The following is a 17,057-nucleotide window of genomic DNA, read 5'->3' as shown; positions in this document are numbered from 1 at the left end:
ATCACAATCTTAAGAAGGAATGCCACTCTAGTCCGTAATACCAGTTTGTTTGGAAGCTGGTATATAGTGGATAAAGGAACACGCCTTGTGGCTCACTCACATGATGAGCTGAAGTTATCACTATGAAGAAGGCTGATTTGAGAGTCAGTAGACGCAAAGAGTAGCTGTGCATCGGCCCAAACGTGGTACACATAAGAAAAGTGAGAACCAAATGAAGGTGCCACTGTGGCATTCAAAAAGGTGTGTGTGGGAACACATGGAACAGACATAAAAGGCAACGCATCATGCAAAAAGGCTGACAAGTAATAATTCACTGTGCCCATGGCAAGTCATTGCTGGACTAAAGACAGCACAAAAAGCAGAACTTCTGACAGCTTTGCTTGTAATGAACCTGAATGGGGAGAATTACATCAAATTACAAACTTATCCTAGAGTCCAGTTCAAGCACATTTTGTAGATAAACACCCGCCCGCTAGAATGACACCAATATCAACTATTTTGGGAGGAAGGTCGATAGCAGTCCACTCTTGCTGCTCAATCTCCCCGCATGGAGGAGTAGATTTTTCAGGCCTAAGGCAGGACCCTGTCCTTCTGCTGTGACGGAAGATCTTCATGAAGTGGCAGCCAGATCGGAGGACAGATGCTCATGGCTAGAAGTTCATGGTACCACACTCTCCTGGCCCGATCTGAAGCCAGTAAGATGACATGGGCTTGGGCATGGTCATTCCTGATATTCTTCAGAACTCTGGGCAGGAGAGGTAGTGGCTAGCAGGCATTCAGGAGAACCATGCTCCACTCCAGACGGAAGGAGTCACTGAGAGAGAACCTTCTTGGATATTCAACAAGCGAAAGTGCTGACACTGTATTCTTGGCATTGGTGAAGAGATCGAGCAAGGGTTGTCACCACTGCTGAAAGACGCCTCGTACCATCTCTGGGTGTAACTGCCATTTGTGATCCGCTGGGTGTTGCTGACTGAGTTTGCCCAACCTGGTGTTTAAAGCTCCCGCCAGGTGGTTCACAACCAGGGAGTTACCCTGTTGACTCAGCCACTTTCAAGGGGGCAGAACATCCGCTTGGAGTAATACCACATGCCGAGTTTTTGCTTGAGAAGACCTGAACCAGCCTCACCTTGATGGATGGCAGAAAGGCTTTCAACGGTAAGGCAATAGCCTCCAACAGGTTGAACGTGGGTCTCCACCAGAGTCTACTGATCTTCCTCTCCCAGGTGACCAATCCACCCTAAATGCGACATGTCCATCACCACTGTCAGTTCTGCTTAGGGTAGGGAGAGGGTTCTGCCGCCGGCCCAATTGCAGTTGAGCAGCCTTCACTGCAGCTGTTTTGCAGTCTCTTTCGAAATCGTGATAGAAGAGACGGACAGTTTCCCCAGGTGCTGATCCCACAGAGACTTCGGATTCCACTACAGAGCTTGCATATGCTGTCACTTTGGAGGTGTACCTTTGTGCTGCCTTTAAGTTAAACCCCTTCTGAGGCCTTGAAAGGGGTGGTACTGATGGGAAAACTGCTGCACAGGCACACAAACTCCAAGGAAGCACGCTGTGGCCCAACCTTTTTTTAAGAGCTCCAGGGCCGAGTCTACCTTATCTCAGAATGAATAGGTGCTGTGAAATGGCATGTCCATTAGTGAAACCTGAACATCACCCGGAAAGCATGACACTGAAGCCCCACACTTGTACTGAATGCCCTGCCCAAGCAGGTGATGGAGTTCAGTCCCAAATGGATGACATTAATCGCAGTGTCCTGACCATCTTGAATGGTCAAAGCCAAATTGACCCTAAACTCCTTTTGGACCACTGAAAAAATTAGAGCGACAGAATCACATTATGTATGGACGTAGGGTCCAGACAAGTAGCGGCTGTTAGCAGATCTAAGGGCAAGGCTTGCCGACAAAAACATCCATTTCTCAAACTCCTCCATCCTCTACGACTCCTTATCCGGCAAGGTCGTAGGAAAGGAATTAGGATTGACTCTGCTAGTGGATGCTTATATCACAACACTCCCCAGATTAGGTTGTTGTGTAGAGAAGGAAGGATCAACAGGAGCTGCTTTATGGCTATGTGCCACTTGTCTATTTACAGACAGGCATGAACAAGGTTTTGCCCAAGTGCTCATGAGCGTGTCAGTCAATTCCTTGTTAAAAGGTAAGAGAGGTTTCGTAGATCACTGTCTAGGTTATAGGAGCTCTGTAAGTACATTAGTCCTCACTTCAATAGAAGGCAGTTGTGTATCTAGGATTTCCCTGCTTTTCCAATAACCATGGCGAAGGATGCCAACACCTTAGTAGATGGACCAGGTCCAACCCAAAGAGTTAAACTAAGATGGGGGTGCACAACTTACAAAGTCCAGTAACCCAAAGTTTATGTGGAAAAGTCACTTCTTTATTGGAACAAATATTTTGCTAATAAAATCAATGAAATCACAGCATGAACCAACGCGTTTCGCTCCCACATTGAGAGCTTCCTCAGAGCTGAAACCAAAGATAAAACATAGAAATATATAAATAACATATATAAGACATCACAAATTGCATATAGACAAATGCATATGGACTAAAATGGCACAAAAACACAAAAAACAAGAAAAAATCACCGCAATATGTTAGAATATTAACACAAACAAAATGATGTATTAGTTGTTATGAAAAACAAAAAAAAAGCACATAACACACACTTCTTAAGTCATCAGATACAACAATAAAATAACAAGAGACCCAATGGGCAACAGTTAATTTCAATCGAAAACACTTTGGACCCAATTTGTCACCTGACCTTTTAGAGAATATTAACATCTCTCAAGATTCAAGACCCAAAGAGTTACTGCAGTGCTGAAGAGCAGACCTTAGAAAAAGGCATTGTCTTGTTTGAATCAGAAGAAACAGGGGCCTGGCGCCCAGGGACCAAACTTGTGTGCAACTTCTTTGAGGTCGGGTTGAATTTGGTTCGGAGTCCGACAGAATTATTGGCTTCATGTCCTCCTCCAACATAACTGCCAACATAGACTGGGCAGGAACCATTTGGGATTATGGCACTGGGCGTGGACTCAACTCCAGAGTCGGAGCTGGACCAGCAGTGGATTAAGAAGTCATAGCTGGTACCGAGGGCAGACCCACTGGCAGTAACCCAGCCGGAGTCGTCTGCAGATCCGTGGGGCCCAAAGAAGCACCAGATGGAGCTGGTGAGCAGACGAAGATGCAAAGCATGGCCTCATTAAATGCCCCAATTTGTTGAGGTGTTGCCAATGGACAAGGGAACATATGGAATAAGTATTGGTTTCTCGGCATGGGACGAGATCCCAGGGCAACTTGACATCCATGTGACTTCTCAGAAGGAGAGCAGCGAGGTTAGGACAAGGCCTGCTTGGACTTAGTTTTTTTTCTTCGATTTGGATGTACCTGAAGACTTGGAGTGCAATAAGAACCTGTTGTATGAACAGGTCCGAGTCCCCAATTCCATGCGGGAGCAGCCTTTTTATGATTTCTGATAAAGTTTGGCAAAATACAGCTTGGCTTAATGGCCCCAGATTACCTTCGAATTCATTAGTCACACTTCCCACACGACTTGGAGTCATGAACCAACCCTGCACACTAAAGGCACACCTCATGAAGATCCATCGCAGACATCTGTTTGCGACAATCCCTACAGGGATTGAAACCTGTAGCTTTAGGAGGTGACATTTCCCTTGCACACTGGAAAGTTTTTTGGACGTACCCGTTAACTTACAAGGAAAATAAGGAGCTGACTTCGAGTCTGCTTCGGAAGGCTGATAGTAGAGCGTACAGGTGGCGCTTATAAGAGGCTCCTGCGTCATTTGAGGGATGTACTTGATGCAGAGCGGCATGCTATTACCTACAGGCACACAGGACCAATGCTGGAAAGACAATCCATATATAGTCTGGCACCTCCTGGGAAGTGGCAATTGGTCAATTTATAAAGCAGTCTGGCTAGCAATCAAATGAAAGGTCATAAAACATTAGTAAGGACAGATACAAACAAACTCACAAACACACTCACAGAAACACAAACACCGGTGCACTGTTGCAGACCAGCACATACACAACATAAACATATCCTTACTCCTACACACAACGTGGAAACTTACCTGAGGTAGTCCCCAGCGCAGTTTCCTCTGCACATCGATTCCCGACTTTCAGAATGCACAAACAAGGGCCAGGACGAGGCTCATACCCCTGTGTCCAATCAGAAGCTCAGATAGGACGGAAGGCTCTCCTTTTTTCCTTTATCATAGCTTCTGATAGGGCATACGGGCACTTTATGTACAGGCCTCAATAAACCATTATCTGCCATGCTGCACTGCCTGACCTAAGTGCAGCATGTCAGATATGTATTGCATCTGTGAAAGGACGGGCTGTAACCGTCCACACCTGACACATGCACATTATAGCTCTGGGAGCCCTCTTCTTGTTAAGGGTGATATTATAGCTTTTACATGTAAGAAAATGATTGGTGAGATCGTTTTGTTACATATAAAAGCTGCAAATATTTAGAAGAATAAGATGCCAGTGAACGTGATTGTTGGTGGAGGTCGCCTCCCTTTTGGCCCCAACGAAGAAGCCGCCCTTGGGGATATTCATAAGGTGAAGAATCTGGGGTTAGAAGTATCCATCAGAATAACCAATTTTTACGCTTTGACATGTGCTAGCACATGCCACTCAGACCAAAGTATTGAAATGGTGATTTAAAAGGAGTGGGCTCATCATTGCTCCCTCATTTCCCGGCCATCCAAACGGTGTGCATTATGCTGCGTTATCTATTGTTGTATGTATGGTGGAGTCATTCTGCAAGTGCAAAATGATGCATCAGTATGGGTGAATTTGAACTTTGCTCCTGGGCACCAATCTTTCCTCTGAGCCACATCATACTAACTCACAACCATGATGGTGCGTTCAAATTGCCCTCTGTCACTGGCACATGCCATGACAGTCTTTTACATTTGCATCCCTCAAACTTTCCCACACACTTCTTGAAGATTATCATCTCCCCTGACCTCACTGCCACCCTGCTCGTCTTCTGCCCTGCTCTTGGTTGCTTCTGTTCACTCCCCCATGATCTCTGCTCGGGCTGCTGGCAGATCAGGCTTGCACGGGTGCATAGAATTGAGGGATGCAGATAAAATAAGTTAACAAGGAGAGATTTTGTTTTGGTGAGGAGTCTGTGCTAAGCCCAGAACCGGACTGGGAATCAAAGGCAGCCCTGATCAAAAAGTTACTTAACTTTGCTAACAGTTTTTCTGACATCTATTATATATTACTTTAACTCTGCTGTCAGTCTGCTTGTATTCCTTGCAAATTTGTTTGTCCTTTGTTGATTTTCAAATGTAATATACACTTCTTCTGCAACTTTGTTCATGGTGAACACTTTTTTGCAACATTGAACAATCTTTCTGGTTAATATTCTGCCTACCTGTAGATTCCACATCTTTTGAATATTGCCAGGCAACCAGACAGGATCTAGAAATATTCCATGAAAACTCTCCTGTACCAGTGCGTGCCGTCAGCTCCAACTTGTCGTTGGCTGCTGCACGGTTGTGATGTCATTGGAGGGCTATAGCACCCTGATGTAGTTCCTCTCCACTGCAGTGCAACATTTCTATTTTGCAACCTTTTAGTCACACCACTAAGGCTATTCTTGATAATTGGAAAGGGTTGCAATTCTTCAGGTAGCTAGAGCATACCACAGTTGTACCTTTTCCCATGTGGCGGATCTGAAGGAATGATCAGACCAGAAAGCCATGGAGCACAAAATGAGCGAAATGGTCATCCAAACACGAAACAGCAACATTCCTCTTTGCACCTCCAGAAAGGTAATCCAAAAAGCTAGAAGCTACAGGAAAGGTGGTTTCTGCAAGGAGTCTGGCACACGGTCATTGAATGCCAGTTGCCCTCCATCCAAGTATACGCATGCACTATGATAAATATGGTGGTACTGAGTCTGCCTGACCATCTAAAAATGTATTTCACAGAGGTGGTCAGGGATGGTTCAGATGCCTCCCGCAAATATTTAGGGGAGGCCTGGACGCTGTGGTGGAAGCCAGGGGCTCTTAGCTCGCTCTGAGTAGAAATTCCTGGCTTTGCTCCATGGGCTTTTGAGGCAAAGTCCATGCTAGCATAATGGACATACGTTTTGATGGCTCATCTCTTTGGTGATAAAGCAGACTCTGTCATGGAGAGGTTCAAGATTGTGAGGCCAATAGCCCGCTCCTTGGGTCTAGCTTCTCCGGCCTGGGACTTTAAGAAGATGGACGCAAAAAGGAGCTCAGATGACTCCTGCTTATTTTCTGATGATACACTATCTTTGAAATATTAATTTAATACAATGTGCGTCACACTTCAGAATGCATTTATGTTGGGGAATAAAAACCATCTTAAGTGGATGAGATGCTCACTCCGATGAATGAAAATATTATCCTGCTGGCAGCATAACAACACCCTCAGTTTAGGTATCTGCCTGCTTTAACTTACACAAGTAGTAAAAGGCCTCTCTCTGTCCTGACATAATGCAATGAGGACATCTAGCTGATCTTTCTCCAGGCCCCTGTGCCTCCTGCTAATTGTAGATCTTCAATTTACATGGCCACGGAGAAGCAACAGCCCTTATTTGTAGCCCTGGTTCCTATTGATTCAAAAACATATTAACAAGATAAGGCCAATTCGCATAGCTTTCACTGCTGATCGTTTGCTGGTACCATTGCTTGTGTCGTTCAGAAATTGTTTTTGTAAAACGTTATCACAAAAGTAATAAAAAAAATGGCTGACTAAACATGCGCACATGTATGGACAGGTGTACATTTTCACATGATTTTTGTAATATGAAAAACATTTTAAAATACAAAAAACATTGAAGTGGCCACCAATCCGTGCCCATGCAGGCGCACAAGTGGCTATTTTTTTATTCATTACAAATGCCTGACACAATGTAGTAGGACTTAGTATCAATATTTTTCCATGCCAGCCCTGCTTCTCGGAAAGGGAAGACATTGGAGTATAATGTTCTTTCCTGTGACATCATTCTGGTCAAAGGATGTGTGATGTCACTCTCGCTACCCGTGGCTTTTTGATGAATCGACGTCTAAGGGTGACCACTGAAGGAACAGCTTCTTAATCTCTCTCACCAACCATCACAGCCAATGTAAGGTTGGAAACTGCTAGTTTAATTTCACACCAGTGTAACATTTAAAAGTAAAATGTTAAAAAATACAGTTTGCTATCGAATAGCGGGAGGGAACTGGGAGTCAAAGGAGCAGGGAGAAGTATCTTTAACTTTCGCTGTTATTGTTTCGAAGGATCAGTGGGGAGCTTTTTAGTGGCGTGAGGTTTTTTTTTAAAAGAAATGTTCTATTCTGCATTCAAAGAATCACAGCTGCAAAAAAGGAAATAATAAAAATGAATGCTTTATTTACATGACAGAAAGTCACGGATGACAGAGTTAAACAAGAAAACAATCAGCAGTTTCTGTGTCTTGTGTGGTTATCACGTAGGCCACCGATGGTCCTGGGTCGTCCCAACCAATGGTCACTTGTTAAGAAAATGCCACACTTCCACTAAAACAGGACAGAAAAAGAAAGTAGTTTATCAGGACGACCATTTTCAGAATATCAGATAATGCAGGCTCAGCCTCCATTAAAAGGCAAATTCTTCATTTTTTATTGAGGAAAGTGGCGAACTGTACCTGCTTGTTGGCCCCGCTCCCCACCCCCAGGACGCCCCCTGTTCTCTCTTCACCGAAAATTTTACAAAACAAAAGCATTTCCTGTTCTAGCTGCGCGAGGCCTGCCCGTGATTGCCCATCAAATAAATACTCGACAGTGTCCTGGCGGCCGCCGCACTACGCTGAGGCCATATAAGGCGCGCAGCAAGCTTTCCCATGAGGCTTTTGTAGGCACATCTGAGGTCTCGGCTGCACGACCCAGCCGCTCACAGCTATGACGCAAACAAAAATCCAAAACATCTGGCTGCATGAACAGGTCTTTCTTTTTCCCTATCGTGCACGAATCAGTCAAACATTAAAGAGATTTTTTTTTTACTTCGCGCAGTACAAAACGATTCAGTCTTCCTAGATTTTTTCTTGGAAAACAGAAAATGAACAAATCGTGCTGACCGAGTTTGCCACCAGTTAGCTGCCACAGTTACATGGAGAGAATGTACTTATTTTTTTTAAAAAGGGAGGGGGCGTGGGGTTAGCTTACATCAACAGTTTTACATTATTGGACTAAAAGAAATATATAAATTACACGACTTCTCACAGAAATAGCTTTGAGAAATACATATTATGCACCCAAAAGCCTTTATAATCAACCACTGTTAAATATAACTCAATCCTTGACATGCCATACCTTCTGGTTGGGCGGGACCAGTGGCCGTCGATGGAGGTGGTGCCTGCAAACAGTCAGAAAAAAATGCATTAGCCTTGATGTTAACATGGACAGGCTTGGTACTTGTCTTAAAATATAGAAAAACAGCAACAGTGGCGAAAGAGCAAGCATGCAACCTGCCATTCAATGTTGGTCAAATCCATTCTCCCTGATAAGAGAAAGAAGTTTCTGATCTGCCGAGCAAGAGTCAGGGGTTCAAGTATGACAATGGCACACATTTATATTAGCCACTGGCTTCCTGCGAAAGACCCCAGGCTCAGATAAAATATGTACCTCTCTTCACTTGAAGCACAGAACCTCTACCGCACCAGGTGAATCAATGTGTTTGGCCATTATCATCTCTGTTGCTGAACCTACCCTAATTCCTCCACCCCACCCCCAATATGAGACATCAAATCACGAAAACAATTATTATGTTTTCTTATTAGAATTTTCAAGTGGTTCTCCAGAAGAAGGCGTGTGATACACCGAAACGCGCGTAGAGATCACCATCCTACCCACTTAGTTCCTTCAATTTTTTATATTGTATTTTATCATTGAATGTATATCTGATTTTCATACATTGTTTTTATGATTTTGTCTCACATTGTTTGGTATATATTGTGATTTTCATTGAATGTATATCTGATTTCCATACATTGTTTTCATGATTTGATGTCTCATATTGTTTGGTAGGTATTGTGATTATTTACATGTTTGACAACAAGATTGTCTTTTATATGTCTTTTTTATATATTTTTATATGCAACAATAAATGAATAATATCTTTTTATATATTCTGTTGTTTATGAGTTCAGTACACTGAGGTTCTGTCATTATCCTTTGTGTTGTTGTACCTGCCATCCTGCAGGGTTTAAGTTGCCTAGCAATTTTTAATATTTGAAATATTGTTGCCCTGTCCTAGGAACGTCCACTTGTCCCTTATTCTACATGTAATTTCTGCAATTTTTATACATTGGTAAGGAGAAGATGGATTTTGCCAATTTTAAAAGAGCTAGGACTGAGACAATGTCATCCCGCATATATTAAATTGCAACTTTTAGAAAATGACATTTTGAATGATTGTATAGATAAATATATGAAAGGGGTTGTTAGATTTAGAAAAACAATGTAATATCTCATCCCCTCATCGTGATCAACCGGATTTCATTTCAAACCCATGCATATGTTGGACGATGAGGCACGACGCTGAAGTCTTTTTAATAATGTTTTTTAATTGCTTTTAAATCATTTTGTAGAATTGATGTATGTTCTTCTTGTACCATGCTTTTATGATTTAATACTTGAATCGAATAAAGCAAATTTTGATTTGATTTGGAAAGGTGAATGTTGGTATGCATGTAAGTAGAATGGAACAGGAATGTTTCTGCACACACGAGTAGAATGAAAATTTGATTATCGAGCACAAATGAAATGAGAATGGAACAATTCTGAGTGGAGTGTGGCAGTATGAAATAGTGGCATTAAGGACCAAACTCGTTCAGGAAAGAACCTCTTTCACATTTTGAAAAAATAAGTGTTCTGGTCTTAGTATATGATGGCATCTTCATCTTTAACCGAATAGTGGTGATGAGCATGAACAGTGGTAGAAAGATGTGAGCAGCAAAGTGGGAACCACACAGGGTTCTTGACAGCAGAGCTTGTGAGAGTGACTTGTGGCATTGTATTCCCCTGTGGGTCTAGTGATCAACTCAAGGCATGCTATGCGTTGCTGGCTATGTGTCTGCTGCTACTATTTAAATAGAAGACAGACTGGACAGTCAACCACTGTGAAAAATGTCCATCAGTTACTCGTTCTTGGGCTCCCAGTACATCATTTGGTCTACTCCACAGTAGTTGGACCACCACTCTATCCCCATAGATATATATTGGAGATACGTAGTGATGGATGGATGTCTGGTAAGTTTTGTTTATTTGTGAGTAACTGAGAGCAGTGCAAAAAATAAGTGAAAGGAAAAAATGTGTGTAAGATTGGATAGTGCATACAATAATCACTTTATTCTAGGGTCATGCACCTCCAATATTAAAACCAACAATAGTGCAAAAAAGTCAGGTGGTTCAAATAAATACCTTCTGACTGGGCTATCTGGTCGACATGTTTCTGCGGGTAATGGTCATTTATTATACCAACCGCTTCCTCAGGACCCATAAACTTAATTGCTACTGCTTACGTGATAATATGTGAAAAAACAGGACATTCGTGAACAGAAAAAAAGTGTCACCTGTACACTTCCATTTTCCTCCTGTGAAAGTCCAGTTGTGATAGAGCCAGCATGTCAACATGTAATGAAATATAAACAATAATAACACCTTCATTAGTAAGGGCTATACAAGCAATATCGCTAGAATCATACCAGTACTGCATCTGGGTCAAATGGCCCTAGTATGTACAACATTGTATGCATAATCAATGCCTCACCTTAATTTGTAAGGGGAATTGCCTCACCTCACCTGGCAAACAGCTCAGGAAAATGAAGCACCGCTCTAAAGTGCAGAAAATATATACAACAGTCCGTAATAAAAAACCTGTGTCAGGTCAAAGCAGAGTCACAGCCTGTGGGATGCTCAACAGCAAACCAGCAGGGGTCAAATGTCTTATCATGCTCCAGACTTTAGGCAAATTAAATTAATTACAATGGCGTCAGGCATGCAGAATAAAGGTGATCTTTATAATAGCCAATCAGTATTTTCTGCTATCATAACATGATATCTGCACCATGCCTTTTATCCAGCCTAAGAGTTAAATGTAGTGCATCCATGCATTTCTTGTTTTGGCTATGATCGATAGTATGCGGCCAAATATATATGCACTGTCTGTCACAGAGCGCGCCCATGCGCTGAATCTTAAAGCGATCGATGGTATTCAGTCACAGATAAACAAACAAACACTGCTTATCTCAATATGTGCCCATGCGCTGCATCCTAAAGCGCATTCGCTCGATTTACACATAGAGCGTCTATTCTATACATCGTGTCATTAAAGAGTTAATCACTGCCCCTCCTGCGCCCTTACCTCTCCGTCGGTACTTCAAACAGTCAGCCGGGCTGTTTGGGGAGGTGCCGCGGGGGAAGACGAGCATATCCTTATTGCTTCTGGGCGTGCGCGGTCGGTCACGTGGACGGCTCCTGAAACTACCAGTGTTGCTGGGAAATGTGGTCCATGAGCGTCTAGCATGCGTCCTCTGGCGCGCGGCAATGGGAACTACACTCGCCTCTGGGGAGTGTAGTTTATTAAGCGCCCAGCAATCGCATGGCGTTTAAACAACTACAGAACATGGGAGTCGTAGTTCAGAACGCGGAGGATGCATGGATTCGTGTATTTACAATGCTTTGTCAACACTTATGAGCTCATACACGCTCTAAGGAGTGCTGGTGGTAAATGTAAATGCTATGAAAGAGTATCATTTGCGTTTCCCTAGTTAGTAGATTATATTACTTTCAAGTGTCACTATGAGCACAATTGGGAGACAGACATCTTCATGGCAATGTCCCCATAAATGCAGTAGGTGGACAGGTGATTAAGTTGTCTATTAAATCACAACTAAGGACAACCTTCCTATTGTACCTCAGGATCCTAGCAGGAGGCCAGTCAGTCTAATAAGTCATGTGTCTCCAAAGTCATATCAATGTTCATGAAATCATAAGATAACACTACTACAGTGTCATCCATGGGATGTCTTCGTTAAGCCCGCCTTTGTCACAGTTGAGCTTGTACACCCATTTTTGCTCAATTTTGAACAAATGTCTGGATATATCTGTAATGTGCATGGGAATGTTAGGTTGTTCCTACTATTGCAATTTGTAAACCGCTTTTGTTCCCACGTTTGTTCCCACGGACGGTTCGTTCCTATGTCGATCGTGGTCGACACGCGGCACAGTTGCCACACGGATGATGCTTTCAAAAGAGCAACCAGTCTAAGAGATAAGCTGGTACACACCAGACCCCCACCTAAAGAAATCCACCAAGTTGGGACAATATGGAATCTGCCACCTGTGATAGGACATCATCCGTGTGGCAACTGTGCCGCGTGTCCACAGACCAGACACACCACCACGATCGACATAGGAACGAACCGTCCGTGGGAACAAAAGAGGTTTACAAATTGCAATAGTAGCAATCTCATCTATCTCATCACTTGTCCGTGCTCATTGAGATATGTCGGAATGACTACTCGGAAGATTAGAACGAGGATCTCTGAACATAAGAGCACAATAAGGTGCAAAAAGCAAGCAACAAGATTGACGAATCATTACATTCAAGTGGGGCACAAGCCTACGGACTTCGAATGGACTGTGTTGGAACAACCTAACATTCCCATGCACATTACAGATATATCCAGACATTTGTTCAAAATTGAGCAAAAATGGGTGTACAAGCTCAACTGTGACAAAGGCGGGCTTAACGAAGACATCCCATGGATGACACTGTAGTAGTGTTATCTTATGATTTCATGAACATTGATATGACTTTGGAGACACATGACTTATTAGACTGACTGGCCTCCTGCTAGGATCCTGAGGTACAATAGGAAGGTTGTCCTTAGTTGTGATTTAATAGACAACTTAATCACCTGTCCACCTACTGCATTTATGGGGACATTGCCATGAAGATGTCTGTCTCCCAATTGTGCTCATAGTGACACTTGAAAGTAATATAATCTACTAACTAGGGAAACGCAAATGATACTCTTTCATAGCATTTACATTTACCACCAGCACTCCTTAGAGCGTGTATGAGCTCATAAGTGTTGACAAAGCATTGTAAATACACTAATCCATGCATCCTCCGCGTTCTGAACTACGACTCCCATGTTCTGTAGTTGTTTAAACGCCATGCGATTGCTGGGCGCTTAATAAACTACACTCCCCAGAGGCGAGTGTAGTTCCCATTGCCGCGCGCCAGAGGACGCATGCTAGACGCTCATGGACCACATTTCCCAGCAACACTGGTAGTGTCAGGAGCCGTCCACGTGACCGACCGCGCACGCCCAGAAGCAATAAGGATATGCTCGTCTTCCCCCGCGGCACCTCCCCAAACAGCCCGGCTGACTGTTTGAAGTACCGACGGAGAGGTAAGGGCGCAGGAGGGGCAGTGATTAACTCTTTAATGACACGATGTATAGAATAGACGCTCTATGTGTAAATCGAGCGAATGCGCTTTAGGATGCAGCGCATGGGCACATATTGAGATAAGCAGTGTTTGTTTGTTTATCTGTGACTGAATACCATCGATCGCTTTAAGATTCAGCGCATGGGCGCGCTCTGTGACAGACAGTGCATATATATTTGGCCGCATACTATCGATCATAGCCAAAACAAGAAATGCATGGATGCGCTACATTTAACTCTTAGGCTGGATAAAAGGCATGGTGCAGATATCATGTTATGATAGCAGAAAATACTGATTGGCTATTATAAAGATCACCTTTATTCTGCATGCCTGACGCCATTGTAATTAATTTAATTTGCCTAAAGTCTGGAGCATGATAAGACATTTGACCCCTGCTGGTTTGCTGTTGAGCATCCCACAGGCTGTGACTCTGCTTTGACCTGACACAGGTTTTTTAATACTGACTGTTGTATATATTTTCTGCACTTTAGAGCGGTGCTTCATTTTCCTGAGCTGTTTGCCAGGTGAGGTGAGGCAATTCCCCTTACAAATTAAGGTGAGGCATTGATTATGCATACAATGTTGTACATACTAGGGCCATTTGACCCAGATGCAGTACTGGTATGATTCTAGCGATATTGCTTGTATAGCCCTTACTAATGAAGGTGTTATTATTGTTTATATTTCATTACATGTTGACATGCTGGCTCTATCACAACTGGACTTTCACAGGAGGAAAATGGAAGTGTACAGGTGACACTTTTTTTCTGTTCACGAATGTCCTGTTTTTTCACATATTATCACGTAAGCAGTAGCAATTAAGTTTATGGGTCCTGAGGAAGCGGTTGGTATAATAAATGACCATTACCCGCAGAAACATGTCGACCAGATAGCCCAGTCAGAAGGTATTTGTTTGAACCACCTGACTTTTTTGCACTATTGTTGTTTTTAATATTGGAGGTGCATGACCCTAGAATAAAGTGATTATTGTATGCACTATCCAATCTTACACACATTTTTTCCTTTCACTTATTTTTTGCACTGCTCTCAGTTACTCACAAATAAACAAAACTTACCAGACATCCATCCATCACTACGTATCTCCAATATATATCTATGGGGATAGAGTGGTGGTCCAACTACTGTGGAGTAGACCAAATGATGTACTGGGAGCCCAAGAACGAGTAACTGATGGACATTTTTCACAGTGGTTGACTGTCCAAGTCTGTCTTCTATTTAAATAGTAGCAGCAGACACATAGCCAGCAACGCATAGCATGCCTTGAGTTGATCACTAGACCCACAGTTATCTGTTGTTCTTTAATACTTGTGTGGGGGATTATAACTGTGCCCAGGTCTTTAAATACTTCCCTTGAACCCTCGAATAATTGTTTGTTGATTGTATTGTATTCCCCTGTCATCAGACTGCTGTTAGGGATAATCTTGCACTATAGTGCCATTTTCTTACCTCCACAGCACCTGTTGATAAAAGCCGGGGAAAGCAGAGTTAATGGCTCCTAGTAGGTCATGATGTCTCCTGCATATTTTCTGGGCCAGTAAGGCAGATCTGTGAGTGTGGGTGAGTGTTACAACACTCGGTCCATCATTTTATCTTCTGTTGTTGCTATGTGTGCCCCAAGTGGCTAAGGGTGTGCCCAGATGTGGGTTCCTACTTGCTGCGCTAAAGGATGGCGTGGCGTGCAAAAAACAATGGATTTAACCCACATCTGTGACTGGGGGTAAATGATTGATTCAGCATTCCGTCCATCATCTGTTATTTTTGCATTTGTCGCCCTAAGTGGGAAGTGTATGCCCAGATGTGGGTCCTGTGCTTGCTACGCCATCAGATTCAAGCTAGCCTAGCTGATGAGGGGTGAAACCCCAAAACCGGTACCAGGATGCATGTTTCTGGTCCAGGAAGGACCTGGCCTGGCAGTTCAGGCTGGACTGTTCCCATTGGGAACAGGGTCAAGACTGATTTGCATATGGCTGGATTTATACTGGATTGGCGTGGCGTGCAAAAAACACAATAGATTTAACCCAGATCTGTGACTGGGGTGAATGTTTGATTTATTCAGCATTTCGTCCATTTTCCGTTCTTCTTGCACTGGATTCAAGCCAGTCTGGCTGATGGAGGTGATAACTCGAAAGTTATTTTCAAAAATTGAGAGGTACACTATTAAATGTAGGTGACAGGGTAAACTACAATAACAACAAGGAAGTATCCCCTACTGTGCAAAATCTAATTCTAATCACTACCATTAATCAACTCTTGTGGACACTCATTTACTCACTATTCTTAACACACAGAACTCATATATATGCAAAAACGGTCCAAAGATTATTATTTTGATTCTCAATCCATGTATAAAATACTTTAAAACAGTTAAAAAGGGTAAATGCTATACTGTGAATGCACATATTCTCATCTTGTCACTTTCTTTTCCATACAATGCTGGATGACCTGAGAGACATAAACCAGGTATTCTGAGTTATAATAAAAACGATGGTTTCCACAAAGTGAAGATAAGCATGAAGAAAAGAACATAATTGCATCCAGTTATTTACAGGTACTGTCAAGAAAAAAAGTGTGCAATAAAAAAGTTGTCGACGCGTTGTTTCGTTGGATGAAAGTCAATATACCACCTTCTTCAGGAGGCTTACTTATTGACAACAATTATCGTTTAGTATAATTGTTCAGGTTCAGTATTTTAGACTTTTTCTGCTCCTTAATAGTTGTTAAGTCCTTTAGTTAGTCTTTCTGATAGACATCAGATGTACATATAAAAGAGAACAAATCCCTCTGTAATCAGTAGGGCCTCAGGTTAAAAATGAAGGAGCATGAAAAGTCTAAAATGCTGAACCTGAACAATTATACTAAACGATAATTGTTATCGATAAGTAAGAGTCCTGAAGCAGGTGGTATATTGAATTTCGTCCACCGAAACGGCGTATCAATTTTTTTATTGCATGCCTTTTTATGTAAATTTTGACAGTATTTGCAAATAACTTGATGCAATTATTTTCTTTTCTTCATGCTTATCTGCAGTTTGTGGAAACCAAAGTTTTTATTATAACTCAGAATACCTGGTTTATGTCTCTCAGGTCATATTGATCCAGCATTGTAATGTAAAAGAAAGTGACAAGATGAGAATATGTGCATTGGTGGTATAGCATTTATCCTTTTTAACTGTTTCTAAGTATTTTTGTACATGCATTCGGAATCAATATAATAAACTTTGGACCATTTTTGCATATAAATGAGTTCAGTGGGTTAAGAATAGTGAGTGAATGAGTGTCCACAAGAGTTGATTATTGGTAGTGATTAGAATTAGATCTTGCACAGTAGGGGATACTTCCTTGTTGATATGGTGTCAACTCGAAACCTGTCCCAGGATGCTCTTTGAAAGCTGACTTCCATATATTTACACAGTTTTTGGAAGGTGGCTAGAGCTCCATGTACACCAAAAAATAATATTGTGAACTGATTTATTACATCTGGAGTGTAAAAGCAGTTTTCCTTTATCGTTTGGTCTTC

General features: G+C 42.4%; 1 protein-coding gene across 1 annotated transcript in view; it reads right to left on the bottom strand.

The window, feature by feature from the left end:
* Positions 1 to 7,411: 7,411 nt before the first annotated feature.
* The window catches only part of PPA2 (inorganic pyrophosphatase 2), a 460,434-nt gene continuing 450,788 nt past the window's right edge, over positions 7,412 to 17,057 (bottom strand). Inside the window, exons 11-12 of the mRNA XM_078676619.1 lie at positions 8,372 to 8,414; positions 7,412 to 7,579 (exon numbers count right to left, since the gene is read on the bottom strand). Of these exons, the coding sequence (XP_078532745.1) occupies positions 7,551 to 7,579; positions 8,372 to 8,414 (72 nt within the window). The 3' untranslated portion in view covers positions 7,412 to 7,550. The remainder of the gene's footprint in view (positions 7,580 to 8,371; positions 8,415 to 17,057) is intronic.

The sequence above is a fragment of the Lissotriton helveticus genome, chromosome 2_1, assembly GCF_964261635.1.
Source record: "Lissotriton helveticus chromosome 2_1, aLisHel1.1, whole genome shotgun sequence".
Taxonomy (NCBI): domain Eukaryota; kingdom Metazoa; phylum Chordata; class Amphibia; order Caudata; family Salamandridae; genus Lissotriton; species Lissotriton helveticus.
The sequence above is the reverse complement of the archived record's forward strand: the minus strand, read 5'-3'. Positions and strand labels throughout refer to the sequence as shown.